This window comes from Orbicella franksi, chromosome 10 (assembly GCF_964199315.1).
Source record: "Orbicella franksi chromosome 10, jaOrbFran1.1, whole genome shotgun sequence".
Classification (NCBI taxonomy): Eukaryota; Metazoa; Cnidaria; class Anthozoa; order Scleractinia; family Merulinidae; genus Orbicella; species Orbicella franksi.
The window spans coordinates 7609549-7629221 of NC_138154.1; the positions used below are offsets into that span (position 1 = coordinate 7609549).

The 19673-nt window shown below is 38.4% G+C and overlaps 4 protein-coding genes and 2 pseudogenes across 6 annotated transcripts; 3 read left to right on the forward strand and 3 right to left on the reverse strand.

Annotated features, from left to right (window-relative positions):
* Positions 1-241: 241 nt before the first annotated feature.
* On the forward strand, positions 242-12948 carry LOC145500063 (uncharacterized; annotated as a pseudogene). The gene is made up of 10 exons (XR_014051018.1): positions 242-311; positions 1222-1232; positions 1614-2081; positions 2161-2371; positions 2486-2699; positions 2989-3092; positions 3457-3747; positions 8301-8567; positions 12240-12398; positions 12557-12948. The product of XR_014051018.1 is annotated as an uncharacterized LOC145500063 (transcript).
* LOC145499413 (uncharacterized) lies at positions 3958-6864 on the forward strand. The gene has a single exon (XM_081478925.1). It carries the CDS (start codon positions 5104-5106, stop codon positions 6841-6843), a length of 1740 nt encoding a protein of 579 aa, XP_081335051.1. The 5' UTR covers positions 3958-5103; the 3' UTR covers positions 6844-6864.
* LOC145499414 (uncharacterized) lies at positions 8696-10688 on the forward strand. Of its 2 annotated transcripts, XM_081478927.1 has the most exons (3): positions 8696-8737; positions 9556-9675; positions 10000-10674. In XM_081478927.1, the coding sequence occupies exons 1-3, from the start codon at positions 8711-8713 to the stop codon at positions 10615-10617; spliced, it is 765 nt and encodes a 254-aa protein (XP_081335053.1). In that variant the 5' UTR covers positions 8696-8710; the 3' UTR covers positions 10618-10674. The 2 variants fall into 2 exon arrangements, with proteins under 2 accessions (XP_081335053.1, XP_081335052.1); XM_081478926.1 differs by lacking the exon at positions 8696-8737 and having other exon boundaries at positions 9429-9675; positions 10000-10688.
* Positions 12949-12982: 34 nt separating the features above from the next.
* LOC145500065 (uncharacterized) lies at positions 12983-16114 on the reverse strand. The gene is made up of 4 exons (XM_081479562.1): positions 15959-16114; positions 15695-15832; positions 15391-15440; positions 12983-13426 (listed from the first exon to the last, which is right to left on the reverse strand). Exons 1-4 carry the CDS (start codon positions 16112-16114, stop codon positions 12994-12996), a joined length of 777 nt encoding a protein of 258 aa, XP_081335688.1. The 3' UTR covers positions 12983-12993.
* Positions 13899-14897, reverse strand: LOC145499416 (uncharacterized). The gene is made up of 2 exons (XM_081478929.1): positions 14404-14897; positions 13899-14027 (listed from the first exon to the last, which is right to left on the reverse strand). Coding segments are annotated over exons 1-2 (393 nt in total). The 5' UTR covers positions 14796-14897; the 3' UTR covers positions 13899-14026.
* On the reverse strand, positions 15812-18793 carry LOC145499415 (uncharacterized; annotated as a pseudogene).
* Between the last annotated feature and the right edge of the window lie 880 nt (positions 18794-19673).

Genomic DNA, 19673 nt, shown 5'->3' on the forward strand with positions numbered 1-19673 from the left:
CGAAACTATCATGAAATTCTTCATTCTCATCCAACTCGTCACCAGCATTCATAGCCACATAATCACGAGAAGGAAGCAATCCTAAATGATACTGAGTCATGATAACTAAGAGACAAAAAGACGATTTAAACAAAATACAAAATACTGAACAAAATAAAAGGCGTTTGAACCCAACATGAACAAAGTGAAAATGAGCCACTGATGCCCTCATCGGCAACTTTTCCGGTCATGTGCCTGCGGAATGTATGCGGCTTCATACATAAATGGCTCTCAAAATGGTGTCAAATTTTACAAAGAAATGTACGAAGAAGGTTTGACTTTTCGCAGATAGAAGTGAACATAATAAATATAAAGGATTTGCCGGACCGGCACATTATTATACCAAATATAATTGTTGTACTAATGTTCAAATAAAGATGATATATTTGAACTAACCCTTTCCTTTCCACTTTGCTTGAAACGAAGGTTAGCGGACCCTCAAGTTTTTACATTAACAAGCGAAAGCACGCAGAAACCCAAAAAATCAGGATTCGTAGCTATGTTCCAGTGCTTGCTACCTCATTTGCCGTACCGCATATCCATAATTGACTCAGGGCTCATTCGTATTCTAAAATATGAAGCACATTGCAAAATGTTTTCCCTTTCCTTTTTGCAATAAAAAATGTTAGAAGATGACTAAACCAAGCAAAAGGCGAACACGAACATAATCTACCTTTTTAGCTTCCGGTCAAAGATTGTGCACGAGTTCTGTGTATTTTGAAGCCTGAAAAACTCTTCCGATACCTGCCATGTTTTATATCAAAATCTTCAGCAAGATTTCAGCTTTCCGATGCTGCAAAGTGTTCTGGGTTAGCTATAAAGCGCTGTTTTGGGTCAGCAGTGAACCAGCATGCATAGTCACTTTCGGTAAATTCACTCCTCTGCGTACCAAAATCAAAATAAAATTTTCCCATCTCTTAAGAGTGCAAACAGACCTTAGCACAACAATTAAAAAAATGTCTGACTCTCTCGACCAATTTGGCCTTTTAAAAATCAACAGCATTTAAGCATTGAAAGCGTAAATAGCCTGGATTATTTGAAAGAAGAGTGCGATACAGGTGGTATTGATCAAGTTGTTTTCAGAATTTGCTTCACTTGTGAGTGTCTGATCAGTTGGTACCATGTCAAGAATAGCACAGCAGTAGCAAACAGCTACATTGAAATTCTGAACGTCTTTTTAAGTGAAATGTAAGGTATGAAAGTAACAGAAGATTGCTCGAGGTTGGAAGGGCAATTGAGGTGGCTTTGTTCAGAAACCCAAAGCAAAATTACAGGGAAGACTGGTAGAAATCACCAAAAATTTTCCAACACAGTTCATCAAGTTGATATAAGAAAAGGTGAGCTAGTCAACATAAATGAAGTTCAAAAGGCATTAAATCGGTCACAGGAAGAGAACAAGTCTCTCGAAGAGGAGAATGTCAGCCTTCAACACAGATGTGATGAACTGTATAAGGAACTACTAGTAGCCGAGGCACTGGAGAAGGAATTACAAGAAAAGTTACAAGAAACATATGTTGATCTACAGAGTTTGAAAAACAAAAATTCTTATCTTCCTCAGTACCTAGACAAAATAGAGGAACAAAAAAAGTTTTGAAAACACTGGGGGAAATATTGCAGAGGTTAAAGAAAAACAACAAGGCCGTAAACTTCGAGAATTTAAAACAGCTGTTGAGAAGTCACTTTGGTTTTCCAAAACCCTGGGCCTTAGGCTTAATCAAGCATGGTTTACTGATGAGAGAGGAGAAAACCACAAAGTGCATTTTTCTTCAGAGGACACCCCTAAATCATTTAAAGATCTACCCAAGGAAGAGCAAGAAAAGTTGAAAAGTGTGCTATTCCTTGCTGATAAGTTTTGTATAAGTGATGCAGCTTACCATGAGCTGACTCTGACAAGTGGAGGGGAGAATCTGCCCAGAAGCTATCTAATCAGACAATGTAAGGAAAACCTCAACCAACTCTGCCACATAACAAGAACACCAGGAGCTGTAGAGGGTGCCCAGTTGATATTCAAGGAGGAATTGACAAACAGAATAAAATCACAAGTAAACATATTCCAAACTATTTAATTAATTTATTTACTTAAAATTTATTATCTATTTATAATTATTTGTTCGTGTATGTACATGTATTCACAATAACATTTGTATCAGTGGTTGGCTAATCAGCTATGACATTATTTTATATTTTCTCCCTAAGAGCCTGACCAGCCCTACCCTGCCAGAAAAAATAAGACTGAAGGTCAGTGGGGATGGTGCGAGGATGATCCAGATGACCAATTTTGTGGTTATCTCCTACTCCCTGTTAGATACAGATGATGTGATGTCATCAAAAGGTTTGTAATAATATGATTATGAAGTAAACACAAAAACTCCATCATACATAGCACTTCAACTTTTAATCTGTATTGATATATAAAATAATTATTATTTCATGATGTTTTACACAGGAAATCACACTGTGGCTGTTATAAAGGGCCACGAGAGCTATGATCTCCTGAAATCTTCATGCAAGGATGTCTTTGGCTACATGAACCAACTACTTGATGATGGCAAAATCAGCATTGATGGAAAGGACATCCCTGTAGAAATATTTTTAGGTGGTGACTACAAGGTATATTTTTATATACCGGTAATATTTATTTATAATTCTGGGAAACTAAATTCATATTAAAAAAATATATTAAGAAGGAAAGTAACAACAGCAAATATACATGTAAATGGTGCCCCAGCAAAGTAGCCAAAGTAGCCAGGTACTGTATATATCACCTTTAATTGATACACCAACTTGTGAGAAACAAAAATAAACAAATTTGTCAAGGCAAAAAGAAATATGTATCAAATGTGTGATGCATTTGCTTTGCATTTGATTTATCTTACAGGTGTGATATGTCAAAGCCCATGGGGTTCTACTAGGAACAACACATGGTTAGGACAATTGGAAAATGTAAAGAGTGGGCATGACAAAAAATGTTTCATGTGCCTATCCACCTCTACTTCACATCCCACTGCAGAATGTCATTTTGGATGAACTGCATTTGATGCTTAGGATTACAGGTACAGTTACAGTTAGTTCAAAAGTTATTGCAGTCACTACGCTAGGAGTCTTGCAGTGGTGGATCAGTGGGAGGGTCCTAGCCAACCTCCTCCTCCCTTCCCCTTTTGTTGAAAGAATATAAGGCATTCTCACTACCCCTAACCCCTTCACAAGAAAGACTGGATCCACTACTGCAAGCAAAATTGTTATTGAATGTCCATTTAATTGACAATTAAATGGACGGTTATTGTACAATGTACCAAACAGACAGACAGACACCTCAACCAATAAACAGAACAATTAGGCTACAAAAATAGCATTGAAAATAGAGGCAACAAACATTATCATCCATTAACAGACATTCCTTACACTGTGTCTTTTCAGATAATCTACTTACAAATCTTGTTCGGGAAGCAGTGGAATGGGATAAAGAGGACAATCACAACAAACCTCCCAGTATGAGAAAAAGTTCTCATTTAGATGCTCTCATGCAAGCCATAAATAGCTGTGGTGTTTGCTTCAGTGTATGGGAAAAGAAGAATGCTGATGGTAAAGGCACTGCAACTTACGACTATACAAGTCTCATGGGATCAGACAAAAAATTACTGATTGAACGGCTTCCTGCAAAGTTAAAGGGGGTTCTTAAGCCACAAACAAGCAACACATTCATTAAAAGTCTTATTTAAATAAAATTCATGTATAATAATTCTTTAGCAGAGGGGTTTTAATTTGTTTTCATTCCCTTTCTTAGTCCTTTGAAGAAAGTTACCACCTCGTTAACAAGGACAATCCATCAGAACAACAAATTATGGAATATTTGTGACCTGATTTGGGAAAACGTACCCTAACGGATATCCGTTTAACAGTTTGAAAGCGTTTTCTACCCGTTTAGTATCCGTTAAAACGGTTTCCAAAAGCGTTTAAACGGTTTCTAGAAGCGTTTAATCCGTTTTTTGATCCGTTTGATAAAATTGGCAAAACGTTTTTAAAAGACCATTATCCGTTTAAACGGAAGGACAATCCGTTTAAACGGGAGGGCAATCCATTTAAATGGAAGAACTATCCGTTTAACAGCAAACTTCTTCCGTTTTATAGAAAGTCTTAGTCCGTTTTATAGAACGGCTCCGTCTGTTTTATAGTAAGCCGTCCCAGTTTACATTGTCAGAACCAATCCCTCTGTCTTTCCTTTTGCCGTAACCATTGAGCCATAGTTTAGGAAACAACGTACAGCAGTTGCAAATGCCACGAAACAATGTCAACAAACAGCGGCAGAAGTTATAATATTTATTATGCTGGATCGTTCGAACGCTTCGTTTCACTTCGAACATTTCGTTTGTTGTTTACTTAATATTATTACTTTGCTGTCTTTTATGTACCTTTCAGATAATTGTAAGACTAAAACAAAGAGTGAATCTTTTTCAAAGTTGAAGGTTTCGCTTTCTATGCCTATCTTATCGCAGTCACTTTATTCCTGGTTTATTTATTTTATCAATCAATTCGGCAAGCAAAACACACTTCAAATTTGCATACTGTAATTTCACTTTTTCCTAGAAAATCACTTCTAGGAAAAAAGCTTCCAGTTTTGTTTATCATTGTTCTGAGCATCAACAGAAACACATGGTTATTGCTCGCAGACAATACTATCAGCTCTCATTTGAATATTCCATCCAGCGTGACTTGTAGCACAACAAGAATTTGTAATCACTGTGATTCGCTTCACTGAATTGAATACCTCACAGCTATTTTAGCTTACCTTGATGTATTGAGTAAAGATCTCATTTCTAAAAGCTCCCCGCAATCTCTTGTTTGGTGTTGAAACTCTTTAAAAAGCAGAATAAACTCTGATTGTTGACATAACGCAATTTTGTTGCGATCATCTGCTGGCACGCGCGCGAACTTCTGTTTGGTTAGTGACCAATTAGAAGCCGTGATTTGATCATCGATGACGCGTTGCTGCGGTAACAGCTCTCTCTCTCATATCTTGTGTTCCAAGTGCAAAGTCATAATTCTTGAAAACACTATCAGTTAAACATGGAGGAATCTTACATCGAGCAAAATGAAAATGAAGAAGAAGTGATTAACAGGGTCAAGCGATTTTTGCAAGAAGGATGCGGGTGCTCAAGAGGACCTAACTGTGGTCCTTGCTCTGGCTATTTTTCTGAAGAAAGTGTTATGTCAAACTTGAACAACTGCCTTGAATTATCAAGCGCAGAATTAGACTTGGTTATTCTGGCCAACATTCAAGCGTTCACCAGAATCGATCACATTGGCGATAAACGAAATCGAAGTCCTCGCTGTAATTTCCTGTTTCAATCATTAACCATCTGCAAGGAAATGTTTCTTCATCTGTATGGATTAAGTTACTCAAGATTTCGCCGACTAAAGGAACATTATGAAAACTATGGCATTTCACCAAGAACGCATGGAAACTGCAAAAGATTACCAAGCAACACACTCCCTACAACTGTGGTTGAAGATGTTAAATTATTCCTTACGAACTATGTTGAGGAGAACGCGATCTCGCTTCCTGGGAGGATTCCTGGTTATAAGAGCGATGACATAAAACTGTTGTCTGCAAGCGAAACGAAGATGAGCATGTGGCGCGATTTTGTTGTGGCGTGTACAGCCTCAGAGAAGCAGGCAGTAAGCTATTCTAAGTTTAAAGATCTATGGGAACAATTTCACCCTAATGTGGTTGTAGCAAAACCAATGACTGACTTGTGCGTGACTTGCCAGCAAAACACTTCGAAACTTGTAAGATCGGCGAATCTTCCGGACGGAGAGAAATCAGAATGTGTCCGCGCTCAACAAGAACATCTCGACACTGTTAAAAGTGAGAGAGAGTTATACAACGAGGTTTGCGAGGAAGCGAAAAACACTTTTGAAACTGTGGAGCCGCCTATCCGATTAAGCGAATGTCATGAACCGTGCTCAATGAACGGTACAGTTCACTATTCGTTTGACTACGCGCAACAGATCCACTTTCCTAGCAACCCGATGCAACCAGGGCCCATCTACTTTAAGACCCCACGAAAATGTGGCATTTTCGGTGTCATGTGTGAAGGAGCAGGGCGCCAAGTAAATGATCTCATTGACGAAGCTAGTACTGTCGGAAAAGGAGCGAATTCCACAATTAGCTACGTCCACCACTACTTGGAGACCCACGGACTTGGAGAAACTCATGCTTACTTACATGCTGACAATTGTACGGGGCAGAATAAAAACAATTACTTTTTGTGGTATTTCGCATGGAGAGTAATAAACGAACTGCATCAATCAATTAACTATTCCTTCTTAATCGCCGGACACACGAAATTTGCCCCAGACCGCTGCTTTGGCCTGATCAAGCGAGCATACAAAGTGAACTTTATATCGTCGCTCTACAAATTTGCACGAATGGTTGACTGTTGTAGTACTACAGGAGTAAACAAAGCGCAGTTGGTGGGAACGCATGACGGCCAGGAAATTGTTCCCGTGTACGACTGGGCGGCATTTCTTTCGGAGTACTTCACAAAGCTCCCAAACATTAAGAAGTACCATCACTTTCATTTTTCTATGGACGAACCGGGAAAAGTTTACTTTAAGGAACACCGATTTTCACAAGAACGTTCTCTTATGTTATTAAAGGATCCTACAGTTATGCCCCCATTAGTTCTGCCATGCAAACTTTGCCCAGAAGGCCTTAGCCAGGAAAGAAAACAGTATTGGTATCGGGAGATACGACCATTCTGCAAATATGGAACCGAGGACCTAGTTGCACCAGCTCCCTGATTTGAATTAGTGTTACACTAAAATTGTAACTAATTTCTGTGCACAAAATTCAAAGTTTTTGTATTCCTGATGTAAATATACCTTTAATGATTGTAAATATCTGCTTTTTGATTTGTAAAATAAAAATAATTTAAATGTTACTTCAATTTTAGTTTAAATTCACTGTCATTGGGATCACGATACGGGGTTTTTCGGATTTTGTTTGAAGCTATGGTAAAATTAGTGGAACATAAGTGACTCCATCACAACACTTTTTTTCATTATCGAAAGAAAACAAACCCAATCTTCGATTTTTAACCGGGTTCTAAAGCGTGCGGAATCACTTGAAGTGAACAAAACGGTACGGTTGTAGTGTTTACAAAAGTTTTTACACCGCGCGCGTGTATACAGTGCCGCAATGTGTGAAGTGTTTTTTGCTATGCAATGACAGATTTTAAGTCCAATGTCAACACCAAAAGCGCTAGTGCAACCCCTGCCTAAACCAAACCCAGTTCTCGATTTTTTCAAATTTCATGTGTAAAGTCGGACATGGTTTTTTTCAATTAGCACGGTTTCATGGCCTCAAAAACACATGGAAAACGCCACGGTTTCGATGTTCACAAAAATTTTTTGACTCTGCGCGCGTCAGTATGCAGTGCCGCAATGTGTGATTTTTTTTTCAAAATTATAACCCACGTGCAATTTTTCATTTTTTTAATCAACAAAGGAATCTTCAATTCGCAATATCTAAAACTCAATGCCGTCTGAAAAGGTTTTAGTCACGCGTAAACCCGCGCGCTTTGTGTTAACTTTTTTTATACCCACGCGCAATGTGCGAAAATATGTTAATTCAAAGTGAGAATTTATGCTCATTAACAATGGTTCCCATAACCATTGTTGATCTCATTAACGATTCCTCCAATACCAACGCGTGTTTCTTTAGAGTGAAAATTTGGATCCTATTGACCCCGTATAAAAGGGCCACTTTATTGCGGTTGTTCATAACAGCTTTATCAGCCGTAAGTGAAAGTTGAATCCGGCCATTTGCAAACAATATTTTGAACATGTCTGTTAACGATAAAGTTAAAGTTCTTTGGAAAACTAACTGCCATTGGAGAGATCGTCCGCATTGGCCGAAGAGAAAAGAGATCAAATTCGCACGGGGCGATTTGGAAGAAACTTCTTCTGCTACGCCATTAAAAGTAGGAGACCTCGTGAAAGTCAAATTCGGCTCACGTTGGTACGACGCTGAGGTGGCAGAGAATTGGGAACCAAAGACAAAGAAAGGTAAGTAACTGATCAAATTCAGATTTACCGATTGTAACATTGAAGACAGGCCTAAGTTACAAGTTTCATTTCATTGAGCGAGAGCAAAGCCTTTTTCTTTTGGCTACACAGATTTACCGATTTGTATAACATTGAAGACCTAAGTTAGGACAAGTTTCATTTTTAGCTAATAAATTTTTTCATTTCCGCAGGAAAGAAATCAACCGTGCCGGTGAACGATGAAGTGTCTTCCGCCCAAGAAAAAGTTCCACCCCCAGTTTCAGACCATCCATACCAGAAGTTCTTAGCCGAACAGAACGTGCGGGAACTACAGTTGGACGCCGCTCGCACAGCAAAACGAGTGAACGTACACTTGGCTGAGCAAGCAGATGTCGCCGAAAAGAAAACGAGTGAGGCTGACACTGATCACACAGCTAAACGGGCAAAGCTACACACAGATGTCGTCGAAAAGAATGGGAGTGAGCCTGAAACGGATTGGACAGCAAAAAGGGCTAGGCTGCAGGCTGAACAACCGGACGTTACCCTTGTACGCTGACAACTGGAGGCAAAGACGGAGGAATGTCAGCGCGTAAACAGCAAACTAAATAAAATTGAAAGTGAAATGAGAGTCCAGGAACAGTTGAGCGAGGTATGTACCCTTGTCTTCAATCCACTAATTTCGCTGACTAAATCTCAGAATTGCGTTCGTTTCGCCAACAAGTAGAGTAGTTGCGCCAACGTTTAGTACGCTAGCGTAGTCACTCTTTTCTCGCAGAATTTTTACAAAGCTTCCGAACATTTTTGTCTGAACCAATTTGTTAGAAATTATTAGAAGAGAGTTTCGGTTAGAAAGAGCTTTGTCACCACTCCATACAAAGGTTCTGAAGCAAAACTTCTCAATGATCTACAGCCAGAACAAAGCCGACATAACTTATTTATACTGGATTCTGTTGGCAATTAATCCGAAAAGAAGACGGAAAAAACTTAAACCGGATACGGTAACGTTAAAAACTTCAATCACAAGCTTAGCAATATATATTCACTCGAAGTTGTATCATTTTGTAAGCTGTTCGGATTTATTTTTAACTGTGTGCGTATGTAAGAGGCATGGGATAAATTACTTATGCAATGTTTTCCAGTGGCATACTGTGAAATATCCCACTCGTGACTTGATTTTTCCTTGAAAGGCTCGTGTGTATACAAAGAAAAATCAAGTCACGAGTGGGATATTTCACAGTATGCCACTCGAAATCATTGCATAACTGGTATTTACATCCACTATATCGCAACAATCTTACGTAGTCTCTAAATGATTTCAACTTTGGTATTACTGGGAACCATTACATGTATTGATCTTACTATACTCGTTAATCAAACACGCTACCTATCCTTAAGTTTTTTTTTAACGAGTATTCGTATATGACATTAATACCACCTTGTATTTGTTTCCTTTTTATTGTCTTACAGACGATAGTGGGAATTCAAGACTCGTTGCGAGCTATTGAGCACAAAATGACGGCTTGTTTTGACAAAATGGAAGAGCGTCTGGTGTCCTTAGAGGAGAAAATGGTCAGACAGAGTGACTTGGTGAGTAAGAATTATTTGCTACAAACATTTAATGCGCTCAAGTTGAGTGGGATGTATATTTGATTTACTGTAAAAAAGATACAGGTGCTTTGATGATCATACATACTTAGCCTTTGTTGCACATTACCCTTACCTCAGCACAGGCGCATACTTTGTACTTCATGTCATATGATTAATACACAACCTGGTAAATAATTACTAGTTAAAGTATAGACATAGAATAGATTAAAATTTAAAGAAATTGGCATTTTCCTTGAAATCCTAAACCTCAATTGGCTGATTATAACAAAACAACTGATAATTCCATATTTGTTTCTTTATTAGATTCCTGAACCTGATGATTTTGCTCCAATCCTGCATGATATACCGCTCACTCCGCTCGACACCAGTGACCTTTCCACCATCGACACCAGCGCGTTGAGGGAGACCCTGTATGTAGATGAGTCTTGTTCCCGTTCTCCAGCAGTGAAGCTGCCTCCCAGCAATCCAGCAGTACAGTTACCTTCGAGCAGTCCAGCAGTACAGCTTCCCCTGCCCAGCAGTCCAGCCATACAGCTTCCCCCGCTCAGCAGTCCAGCAGTGCAGCTTCCTCTCCCCAGCAGTCCAGGCAGAGTTGGCGAGGAACTCATCCGGAACTGTGTAACACCTAGACAGGTACGTGGAGTCCATGAGGCACTGCGCCGAGAAAAGAATCTCTACAGGTGCGCACTGAAGCTGGTTCCAATCTTGTTTACAAAAGTAGAGCTTGCAAACAGCAACACAGATGGGTCACATAAGAAAGGGTCCCTGGATAGCGGCAGACTGAACTCCTTGAAAACTTTAATATTTACACAGTTTCCTGTTACCTCAAATGAGGAAAAAGAAAAAATCTGGCGGGGTATAAAAGGCAAGATTAACAACAAGTGTCGATCTATTACATATGCATCAGCTCGACTTTTTTAACTGTAATTAGGCTAACTAGGATAAGGGTCGAAATTTCAGATGTGAATTTTTTTTTGTAAATTTAAGATAGGACAAAAATGTAACATTGATTTAGTTGTAAAATAAATTCAATTGTTTATTTGAACAAGTCTCCGCTTGAAGTCAATGAATGAATGAATGAATGAATTCAACAAAGCGGTGAAATCAGTACGAACGAAAGTTTACAAAAAAATTAATATTGTGCTCTCTTGTAAACTTTCAGCTACTTTTGTTCGCACCGATTTCACCGCTTTGTTGACTTCATAATGTAGCGAAGCGCGCACGCTTAGTCTTAAAATAGAATGCATGTGGAAGCCCGCACATAAGCGTGCTCTTAGTAGAAGTGTTCGTTTCTAAAAAGTTTCTTTAGAAAAGGTTTCGGACAGACAAACGATCAATTCAATCAGGTCAAATTACGCTTGTATTGTTAACAACGTACGAAAATTGGGTTTATTTTCAGTCTGGTCGGTATTAGGCTCGATTTACGTGTCCATGTAAAACTAAAGGGAACCTATACTAACATAATAAGGATGTGTATGGGAGTTAAAAGTTTTAAAAGAGATGAGTATAAAATATTGCCGGGAAAAAACGTATAACCTCTAGCTCTCTCTGGTGGAATATTTTGTTTTATTTCCGTGGCAACCAACGACCAATCATCGCACACACTATTAACGGAAACCGCTGATCATGGACACAGCAGCTAATATGGCGTTACATGGCGACGTGAAAATTATTGCCGTCTTCGCCTTCTTCGCGGTCTCCACAGGCTTATTCTCCTTGGACACAGACCAAATGGAAACATTGAGGGAATCTAAACCACTTTTTTATAAGCGATGTATCCTTTATTGAAGCGAAGTTTTGCCTTCGAACCAGCCATTTGTTCGATCACTGTACTGGCTCAGCTGGACTGGCGATGTGATTACATAATTTCTCAGGCGATCAAAAATAAAGAAGGAAGGTATATTTTAATGGCATTTGTTCTGTTGACTCGAAATCAATTTCTTCTAATCTTGACTTGGACTCGCTAACTGTAAGGATAAAGCAGACGGCGCGGTAAGACAATTTTCATGTGGCGATTTGCAATGAACGGAGCAAAATAATCTTGTCATGTCCACGACATTAATACGCACTTAGTGTAGAAATTATTTTACGTTTGAATGTTGTTCATTTCTACCGTTTCAAGAAAACGTTTGATTGAAGCGACCAACTGTTTAATTATGTCTCTATCCGTTTAAACGTTTTGTTGACGTTTTTACGCATCCGTTCGAACGGTTTAGGACACCGTTTTATGATTTGAGGAAATCGTTTAATTATTTTGCTCATCTGTTTAAACGGTTGCTGAAACTGTTTTAACGGTTTGAGCAACCGTTTAAACGCTTTTGATGGCCGTTTTCTATCCGTTTGTTTACCGTTTTTTCAGGCCGTTAAACGGATATCCGTTAGTGTATGTTTTCCCAAATCAGGTCACATTTTCAAAAGGTACATGTATTGTTGTGTTTGTGCAATAATATAATGTAGTTTTTTTTTCATTTATTAAAAACATTCATGAAGGATTTTCTTTGTGAACTGCACGATATAAACTTAACAAGTGTGTAAATGATTTGAAATGCAGGCAAAAGAGTGGATTAACATGTTCACATCTCTTGGGTCATCATGCCAAGGTTTCCTCAAGGAAAGAGTCACTCCTTATATGCACAGTATGGTCTACCATGTACCACAATTCATGACGCTTCACAAAGGAATAAAGAAATTTTCAGGACAAGGTCAAAAATAATGTTTAAAACCTACTGTTTTATATTTTCTTCCTTTCCATGCAGAGTTGGGCCAACAACTAACCTCAGTGGATTCACTAACATTTTATATGCACTCATGTGACCTTGCCTGTGTCTCACTTTGGAAATTACTTGTCATTATCATTCAGGTGTGGAAAAGAAAAATGATGACTGCCAACGCCTACATTTACAGAAATCAAACAAATGGGATGTTCCAAAAGATGTCCTATTAGTCCTTAAAAGCTAGGAACACTTAAGTATGTATCAACGAACTCCCAGAAAATACCAAAAACAAAAAGCTGTGTACTGGGAGCATGAAATCAAGGAAAAGCAAAGGAAACAGCTTTCAAGTATACAGGCAGAGAAGACTGCCAGCTTATCTCAGACTCCAGCAGAAGACATATCTATTGGTGATATGTTACCTGCTGGCATCAGAAAGCAACTCGAGGGAATGGGAATAATAACTCGAGTTAGGAATATAAACAAGCTGCAACAAATGTACAATGATGCAATGCTAGTTGCAACAAATGTACAGTCATGATATAGTATGTATAATTCTATCTTAGACACAAGGTAACCTTTTATATCATTCAAAGAGGTTGTGGACATCGCATGGCCTTTTTAAAATGTCAATGCACAACTTTTCGAGAGGCACCCGGGGCCCTTCAATGAGTTTTCCATCCTGGTAAAGTAAAGTAGCAGGCATCCAACTCAGTACTGGCTTTATCTCTAGGGGGTTCTTCACCGCTTGCCCCTGTCCGTGCTTGTTTAAAAAGAACCACCAGTTCTTTGGGAGGGACTCCATTAAGGCCAGCTCATCTCTTCTGTACATCTTATAACCTTTGTGGTTTGATGCAACACCTCGGTTATAGGTAACATAACGCCACAAGTCCAACTCAAAATTAATATAAATGGGTGCCAAGGCCTTTGACTTCAGGCAGGACAATATGCCTGCAAAAAACTGTCTACCAGCCTCCTCCATTCTTGCTTTGCTTGGCCTGTACAGCTTCTCATAGCTCCTGCAATTTTATTTTGCCCATTATTTCAGTATTCAGCATTGGCAATCAACTGTTTGTTTTCATTGATATTAACTGATCTTATTTCATTATCTGATACCTGTAAGTTAGCATAAATTTCTATATCTTATATGTACAATAGCGTGTGGTGAGCCGTTCAATAAATTTTGAATCTCTTTTGGGTGCTATGCAAACGGATTTCTTAAGGTATTCCTGGAGGCTAAAGTGACATTTTTGTTTTGCCAAAATTTTTTGTCCGTTGGAAGATAATTTTAAAACACAAACGTATGCTAAGTTTTAGGTCAGAAAAACCAAACCCGTCTGAGATATTGGCATGCGAAGTTTCGTTTCTATGTAGGTTTTCGCGGTAAAAATACGAAAAAATGTCCTGCTGTGGTCTCCCAAAGGATGGTCTTGTTGACAGCTCAACGCAATAAAACCTGGTAATTCGAAATGTGACACCCTTTTTGATCGTGATGGCAGCCGAGGAAGCAGTAAATGCGCTCGACCGTACTTTCAGAAAATAAAATAGGCATTGAACTCGCGGACAAAAGAAATAATGCTTGACGTCGTGGCCACAAACAGTCCTTCTAGGATACGGATTCTAAAAGATAAAAGCAATTGTAAGTAACAGCGCTTTGGCAGAGTCATTGTAATTACAGTAAACAAAAGCGCACTGGAAAATCATCGGTCAAGGTTAGCTAATGTTTTAACATAAAATTTGTAGCTACACAAGCTAACAAAACATGAATCAAAAATTTCACTGGGAAGCACCAAGGGGAAGTGAAATAAACGTATGTTATGGACGCTTATGTAATGAGAATGTATTCATTGCTCACAGATCACATATCATAGAAACGTGAGAAAATCTCAATGCTAGACAAGACAACTAATCGAGCCATCAATCTTCAATGAAAAAAGTTATGAAATTGAGACGGTTTGTTGTAAGCTACAAATCAAGATACAAGCAGGAGTCTCACCATTCCCTATTACTTTCCTCACGAAGTTCCTTTAGCGGTGGTTCGTAGTCAGAGTCATCGTGGGGAGAATCGGTCGTTGATTTCTGCTCTTGTTTGGCGTTGACAATGGTTTTAGTTGTTTGAAAGGTCTCCAAGACCCCTTCATCTCTCAGTTGCCGTTCTACATCTTTCGCACTTTTTAGTGTCTTTCCACCAGGGTTTGTGTAGCGTAGGTAGACCTTAACTCCCGAGGACGACTCCCTCTCCTCCTGTTTTATCGTCCAGCCAGCTTCCCTCAACTTATCAAAATCTAACGCAATTCTTGATTGTGTTCCAGAACCACGAATCGCATTACCCTTCACCGCCTTCGCCGCTTTCTCGCTAGTTTCTCTCTGTCGCTTTTTCGGCGGCATCACTCCGACTACTTCTTTTTTTCTTTCGTTTTTTTTTTCGCTAAATTCTCTCGCGCGTCCTATCTTTCGCTCGCTTCGAATGTCAATTCTCGCAATCACACTGTCAACACTAACAGTTGGATGCCGTTGCGGGTACCGTTGCTATGGAAAGGTGTTATTGTTCGTAATCGCTTTTTCCGATTGGTTTCGCGGGAAAAATAGCACCCCGTAAAAGGAAAAAAGGGCCCAAAACAGGGCCGTTTTAGGCGATATACCGCTGGAAACTATTATTGTAGGCATTTACAAGATGGCTGCCGAGGAAAACAACGAAGGGAGAGCTTTCCGACTGGTAATTTCCGAATTAAAGCTCGATCTTGTGTCTAAATAAATGGTATAAATAAATGTGGGAGATTGTTCATTTCATTTTCTTTTCATAGGTTAATCGCTACGACTTAAAACTTGGCAGACAAAAACTACGTATGTGAACGGACTTTTTTGTGCGAGTACGTCAAATGCCTTTGAATACAAGACTCGTAGAAGCATTGCCATTTTTATAAGGGTGTGAAAACATATTTCTAGACATAATTTTTTCCCGTTTTCCTTTTCTCTGACGTACTCGCACGGAATTTTAGTTTTCAACCTCGTGCATAAATTGGCCAAACCTTTCTAACATTGAAGGAATATTCTTTGAGTTATTTTGCAATAATCAAAACAAGAGGGTTTCGACCACGCCCATTTAAATATCAAATTTCAGGGACTACTTTCATTCTGGCTGAAGAAAATTATTTTTTAAAGTAAATACATAGAACAACGTTTTAGATGTAAAAATTTTATCATTTTTGACCCAATATTTTTAATGATTTGATGCATGCAAATATGGTAGAAAAATATGCAAATTAGCCTCCAGGAATACCTTAATATGAAGTAAATACCGACCTCAACAACTCTGGAGTAAGATGCTCTGCTGGCTCCCAAGTAGAGTCTTGTAAAGGCCATCCTGCCCACTTTATGAGATACTCCCAATCCTTAGCAATGACATGAAAAGAAGTTCCAAACGTTCATTTACAAGTACACTTTACACAAACAGGTAAGACAACATTTCAAGTTTCGATCGTTTATTTCTCAATTTAGCTTATCTTTAATACTTGTACAAGACCGACTTTACAAAATGATTCGGCACTCACATTTCCAGCCTTTCTTTGGTGAATTATCCATTCAACCGTGTATTTGTTGCGGTACGTCTTGCGCCATTTCCCGTTGGCCGTATCGTACAGGACTACACTCAAAAAACTGTCCAATTGCTGGTAGTCGACTGCAGCAAGCGCTCTCTTAGACGCCATTTTGGATTTCTAATTTCCGCCGATGGTATGCTGGCGTGTCATGACCGGAATAGTTGGTGATGTGAAATACGAGATCTACATCATGTGACCCACTCTGTCAGACTTGGGAAATTAACTATTTTGAGTTCCCCAAAATAAAACAATTGATGAATTCAAATCAAAGCACACCTGTGACAAGTATTGTGACATGATGTCTGTGGAAGAGTTTGATAAAAATGATAATTGATCTTCGAATGCCCAGGCACTGATTGTGATGATTTCAGATTCAGATTTCAACAGTTGAAGTACTGGGAGCATATTTAAGCAATAGACCACAAGTTTTTATGGTTTATAGGCTGATAAACCACACAGGATGTTGGAAGAACACGAAAAGAACTCTTAAATCACCAGCTGCAGGCAAGTGATTTACAAATTCTATGAGTGTTCTTCCAACATCCCAAGTGGTTTATCATGCCTCTAAACCATAAAAACTTGTGGTCTATTGCTTTTATATAACAATTCAGAAGAAAACAAAGACCTGCCTATCACATTGTTAATGATTTTAATTCTCTCAGCCAGATAATATGAGACTCTGCTAATGTAAATATTTTTAAGAGACAGGTTTTTAATTTTTTAACTTAAGTGTTTTATAAATTTCATATTTTTAGTTCTATTAATTGGTATTAATCTTTGAGGTCCTTTTCGAAAACCACATGTACGTGAAAAAGTTTCCTCAATAAAGATTATTATTATTATTATTGAAGACACTCGAAATTTCCATGAGTTTACTGGCACAATAAACCATAGCTGATCAGAGTGTGCACATTCATTTAATTGTTATGTAAAGTGTAATACAGCCTTGAGAACATTTGCTATCAGGTGGCCTTGAATTCAACTATTGAAAATTGGCCTCAGATTATAAAAAGTTTGCACTACTGCAAGCAAGGAACCAATGGTAATAAAACACAACCCTTTCATATTTGACTAATTTTGGTATATTTGAAATGTGTCAAGTCATTTAGTATGTTTTCTCTACTTACTGGTAGTCATATATTGACCTTCCCCAAAGTGTCCCTTCATAAAAATGTACCATTTTGGCACTATTTGGGTTTTGTCCCCTGTTGCTCGCTAGAAAGGCCCTTGAGTAATATTATGGAAGCATATAGAGGAAAACGAATTGGCACAAGACCTGTTAGTTGTAGCTCATGTTCTCAAAAGGTTATAGACCAAGGGTTCAATGAAAATGGTTAACATTTATTTATGGCTAGCATCATTTATTATAGCCTGTATGCATAGTTTGTTTTCATTTGTTGCTGTTTTAGTAAAGTATTTAGACTGTGTTTTAGTTTATTAAGCTGGTGGTATGTGATTTGATTTCATCATGACCAATTCCACCTCCCCAGCATGTAATCACATTTGCTACTGTTTTTCAAGATGTCTTCTCAGGTTACTTGAGTGAAACGACTTTTTGTTTTTTTTTTCTTTAAACATAATAAAATGGTCAGTTCACAGTTTCAATTGTTGCTTGACTGTATTGGTTACACTAATTTCAATGAATTAAACTCATGGTTTTTTTTCATGTTGTGTCCAGTCTTCAGACTGATTTTATGTTTGAAGTAAAATGGCATGAACTATTAGTCCTGGTGCCCCCAAAATGTTGTCTCTTTTCTGAAACCACTTTAAATATTTCAAAGAATACAACCAATTTACTTGCGCTTTTTTTTTTCAGCGTTCAGTGTCTATGCTGTTGGTAGTTCAACACTTCCTGAATGAGTCAATTCAATGCAGTTAAGCTGTGATTGATTTCATTTTAACAGAAACACTAAAAATGAACATTTAATACAAATAAATTTCTCTCTGTTTGGTTGTAGCAAGCAATATTATTGAGTTTCAAACCCAAAAGGTAATAAACAGTTTCTGTGTTTGTTTTTTTCAGAGATGAAAACGTGTTCAGGTGAGTACTTCTGGTTGTCATGGTTTTCTTGTATGGTGGCCCATCAGTTTCACTCTCAAATCCAGAAAAAGTAAAATATATATGAGATTTCACTGTTAACGGAACTTTATATTTCTTTTGAGAAACTTAAAGGCTTTAATTGCATCCTTTGATTCTACTCTTTCTAGATTTGAAAGTAGTGGCAGACATTCCCTCCTCACTCTTGGCTCAATTAAGTTGAACATGTCTCCATCCAGTACCCCTGACAATTCAGCCACCTCCCTCAACTCATCCTTGTGTAATTGAATTCCCATGTTGGTGCCTCCATAATGTCCCTGGAAAGAGAAAATGTGGTCTGGTACCCCAGCTGGAATTTCCAACTTATCTTGCACGCGGATTCTGCGAGAATTCCAGTACCTAACAAAATGTCACACTTGCGCTGCACAACTGGTATAAACACATAAGCAAGCACTTGTCTATCGAGTGCACTGTGTCGGTCATACTCTCTTCCTTGTCCATTTGAGCATTGTCCATTGTTCTTTAAGGAACTTTTCTAGTCGTTCATGTAGTTCACGCCACCATCTCTCGATCTTGTTGCTTGTTGAGGGGCCATAAATTATTGCATCAGTGGGATCATTCATGACTTTGAGCTTCTTAACAGATATATGTGAATTGTAGCCATTTTACCAGTTTCCATTCCTTTGTCAACCCTGAGGTTTCTCGAAAGCATCTCTGTTTTAAATAGGTACCAAAGATACATCTTGCCTACAACTTAAGGATTTGAGTTTGATTGGCACACAAAGAAGAAGAGGATTTTGTGAGAAAACATGTCAATACGGTGATATACACCAAGAGGAAAGGTGGAATTTTGATAACATACAGTTTATCATGCCCTTCTAAGGAAGCTACCCATAAAGGTCCTTTGGATGTAAACTGACCCTTGGGCTTTTTCTTTCATCCTTGAAGACTTCTTGCCTGGAGTCCTGCAGGATCCAATTCAGCAATCATGTTGTAAACAAGATGATGTGGTACCTGAACATTGTGCTCTGTTCTAAGCTTCTGATTCATTGCTCTGTAACCTTGAAGTCGGTCTGGTCCTTCTAATTCTTTCTGCACTGCATCTGACACTGCTGCAAGTGGAGTGTCGTAATATATGTAATGAATACCAAAGTGACGAAGATGTCTGTCGAGGGTAACAAGACTCCAATGACATCGGGGAAAATCTCGCTGCATAAAATCAAGAACCTCTGATCTCTTTAGATTTTGGCTAATATATGTTTTTAAGTCTTGTTTGAACTGATTGTCCTCCTTCCATTCACTCTTCGAGGCCATGATTAGTGCAATCCACAGTGGTCAGCATTCATTCGCCACCTTGGAAAACAAGTCCCAGTCCCAGTCCTTTCTGTGTGGGACGATAATGCTGGTCCATTTGGTAAAATCAATTTTTTTCTCTTTTGTTACTTCGGCAGTCTTAAAATTTTTTTTTTCAAATTATTATCCTTTTAAATTAAATTTTAAAACACATTTGCCTTTGTAATTGATTTTTGCTTTGAAAATCAATTTTAACTTTAAAACAGAAGTGAAATTATAAACGAAATGAAGATTCAGTACACATTGTAAATTGAATTTGAAATGAAATCAAACATG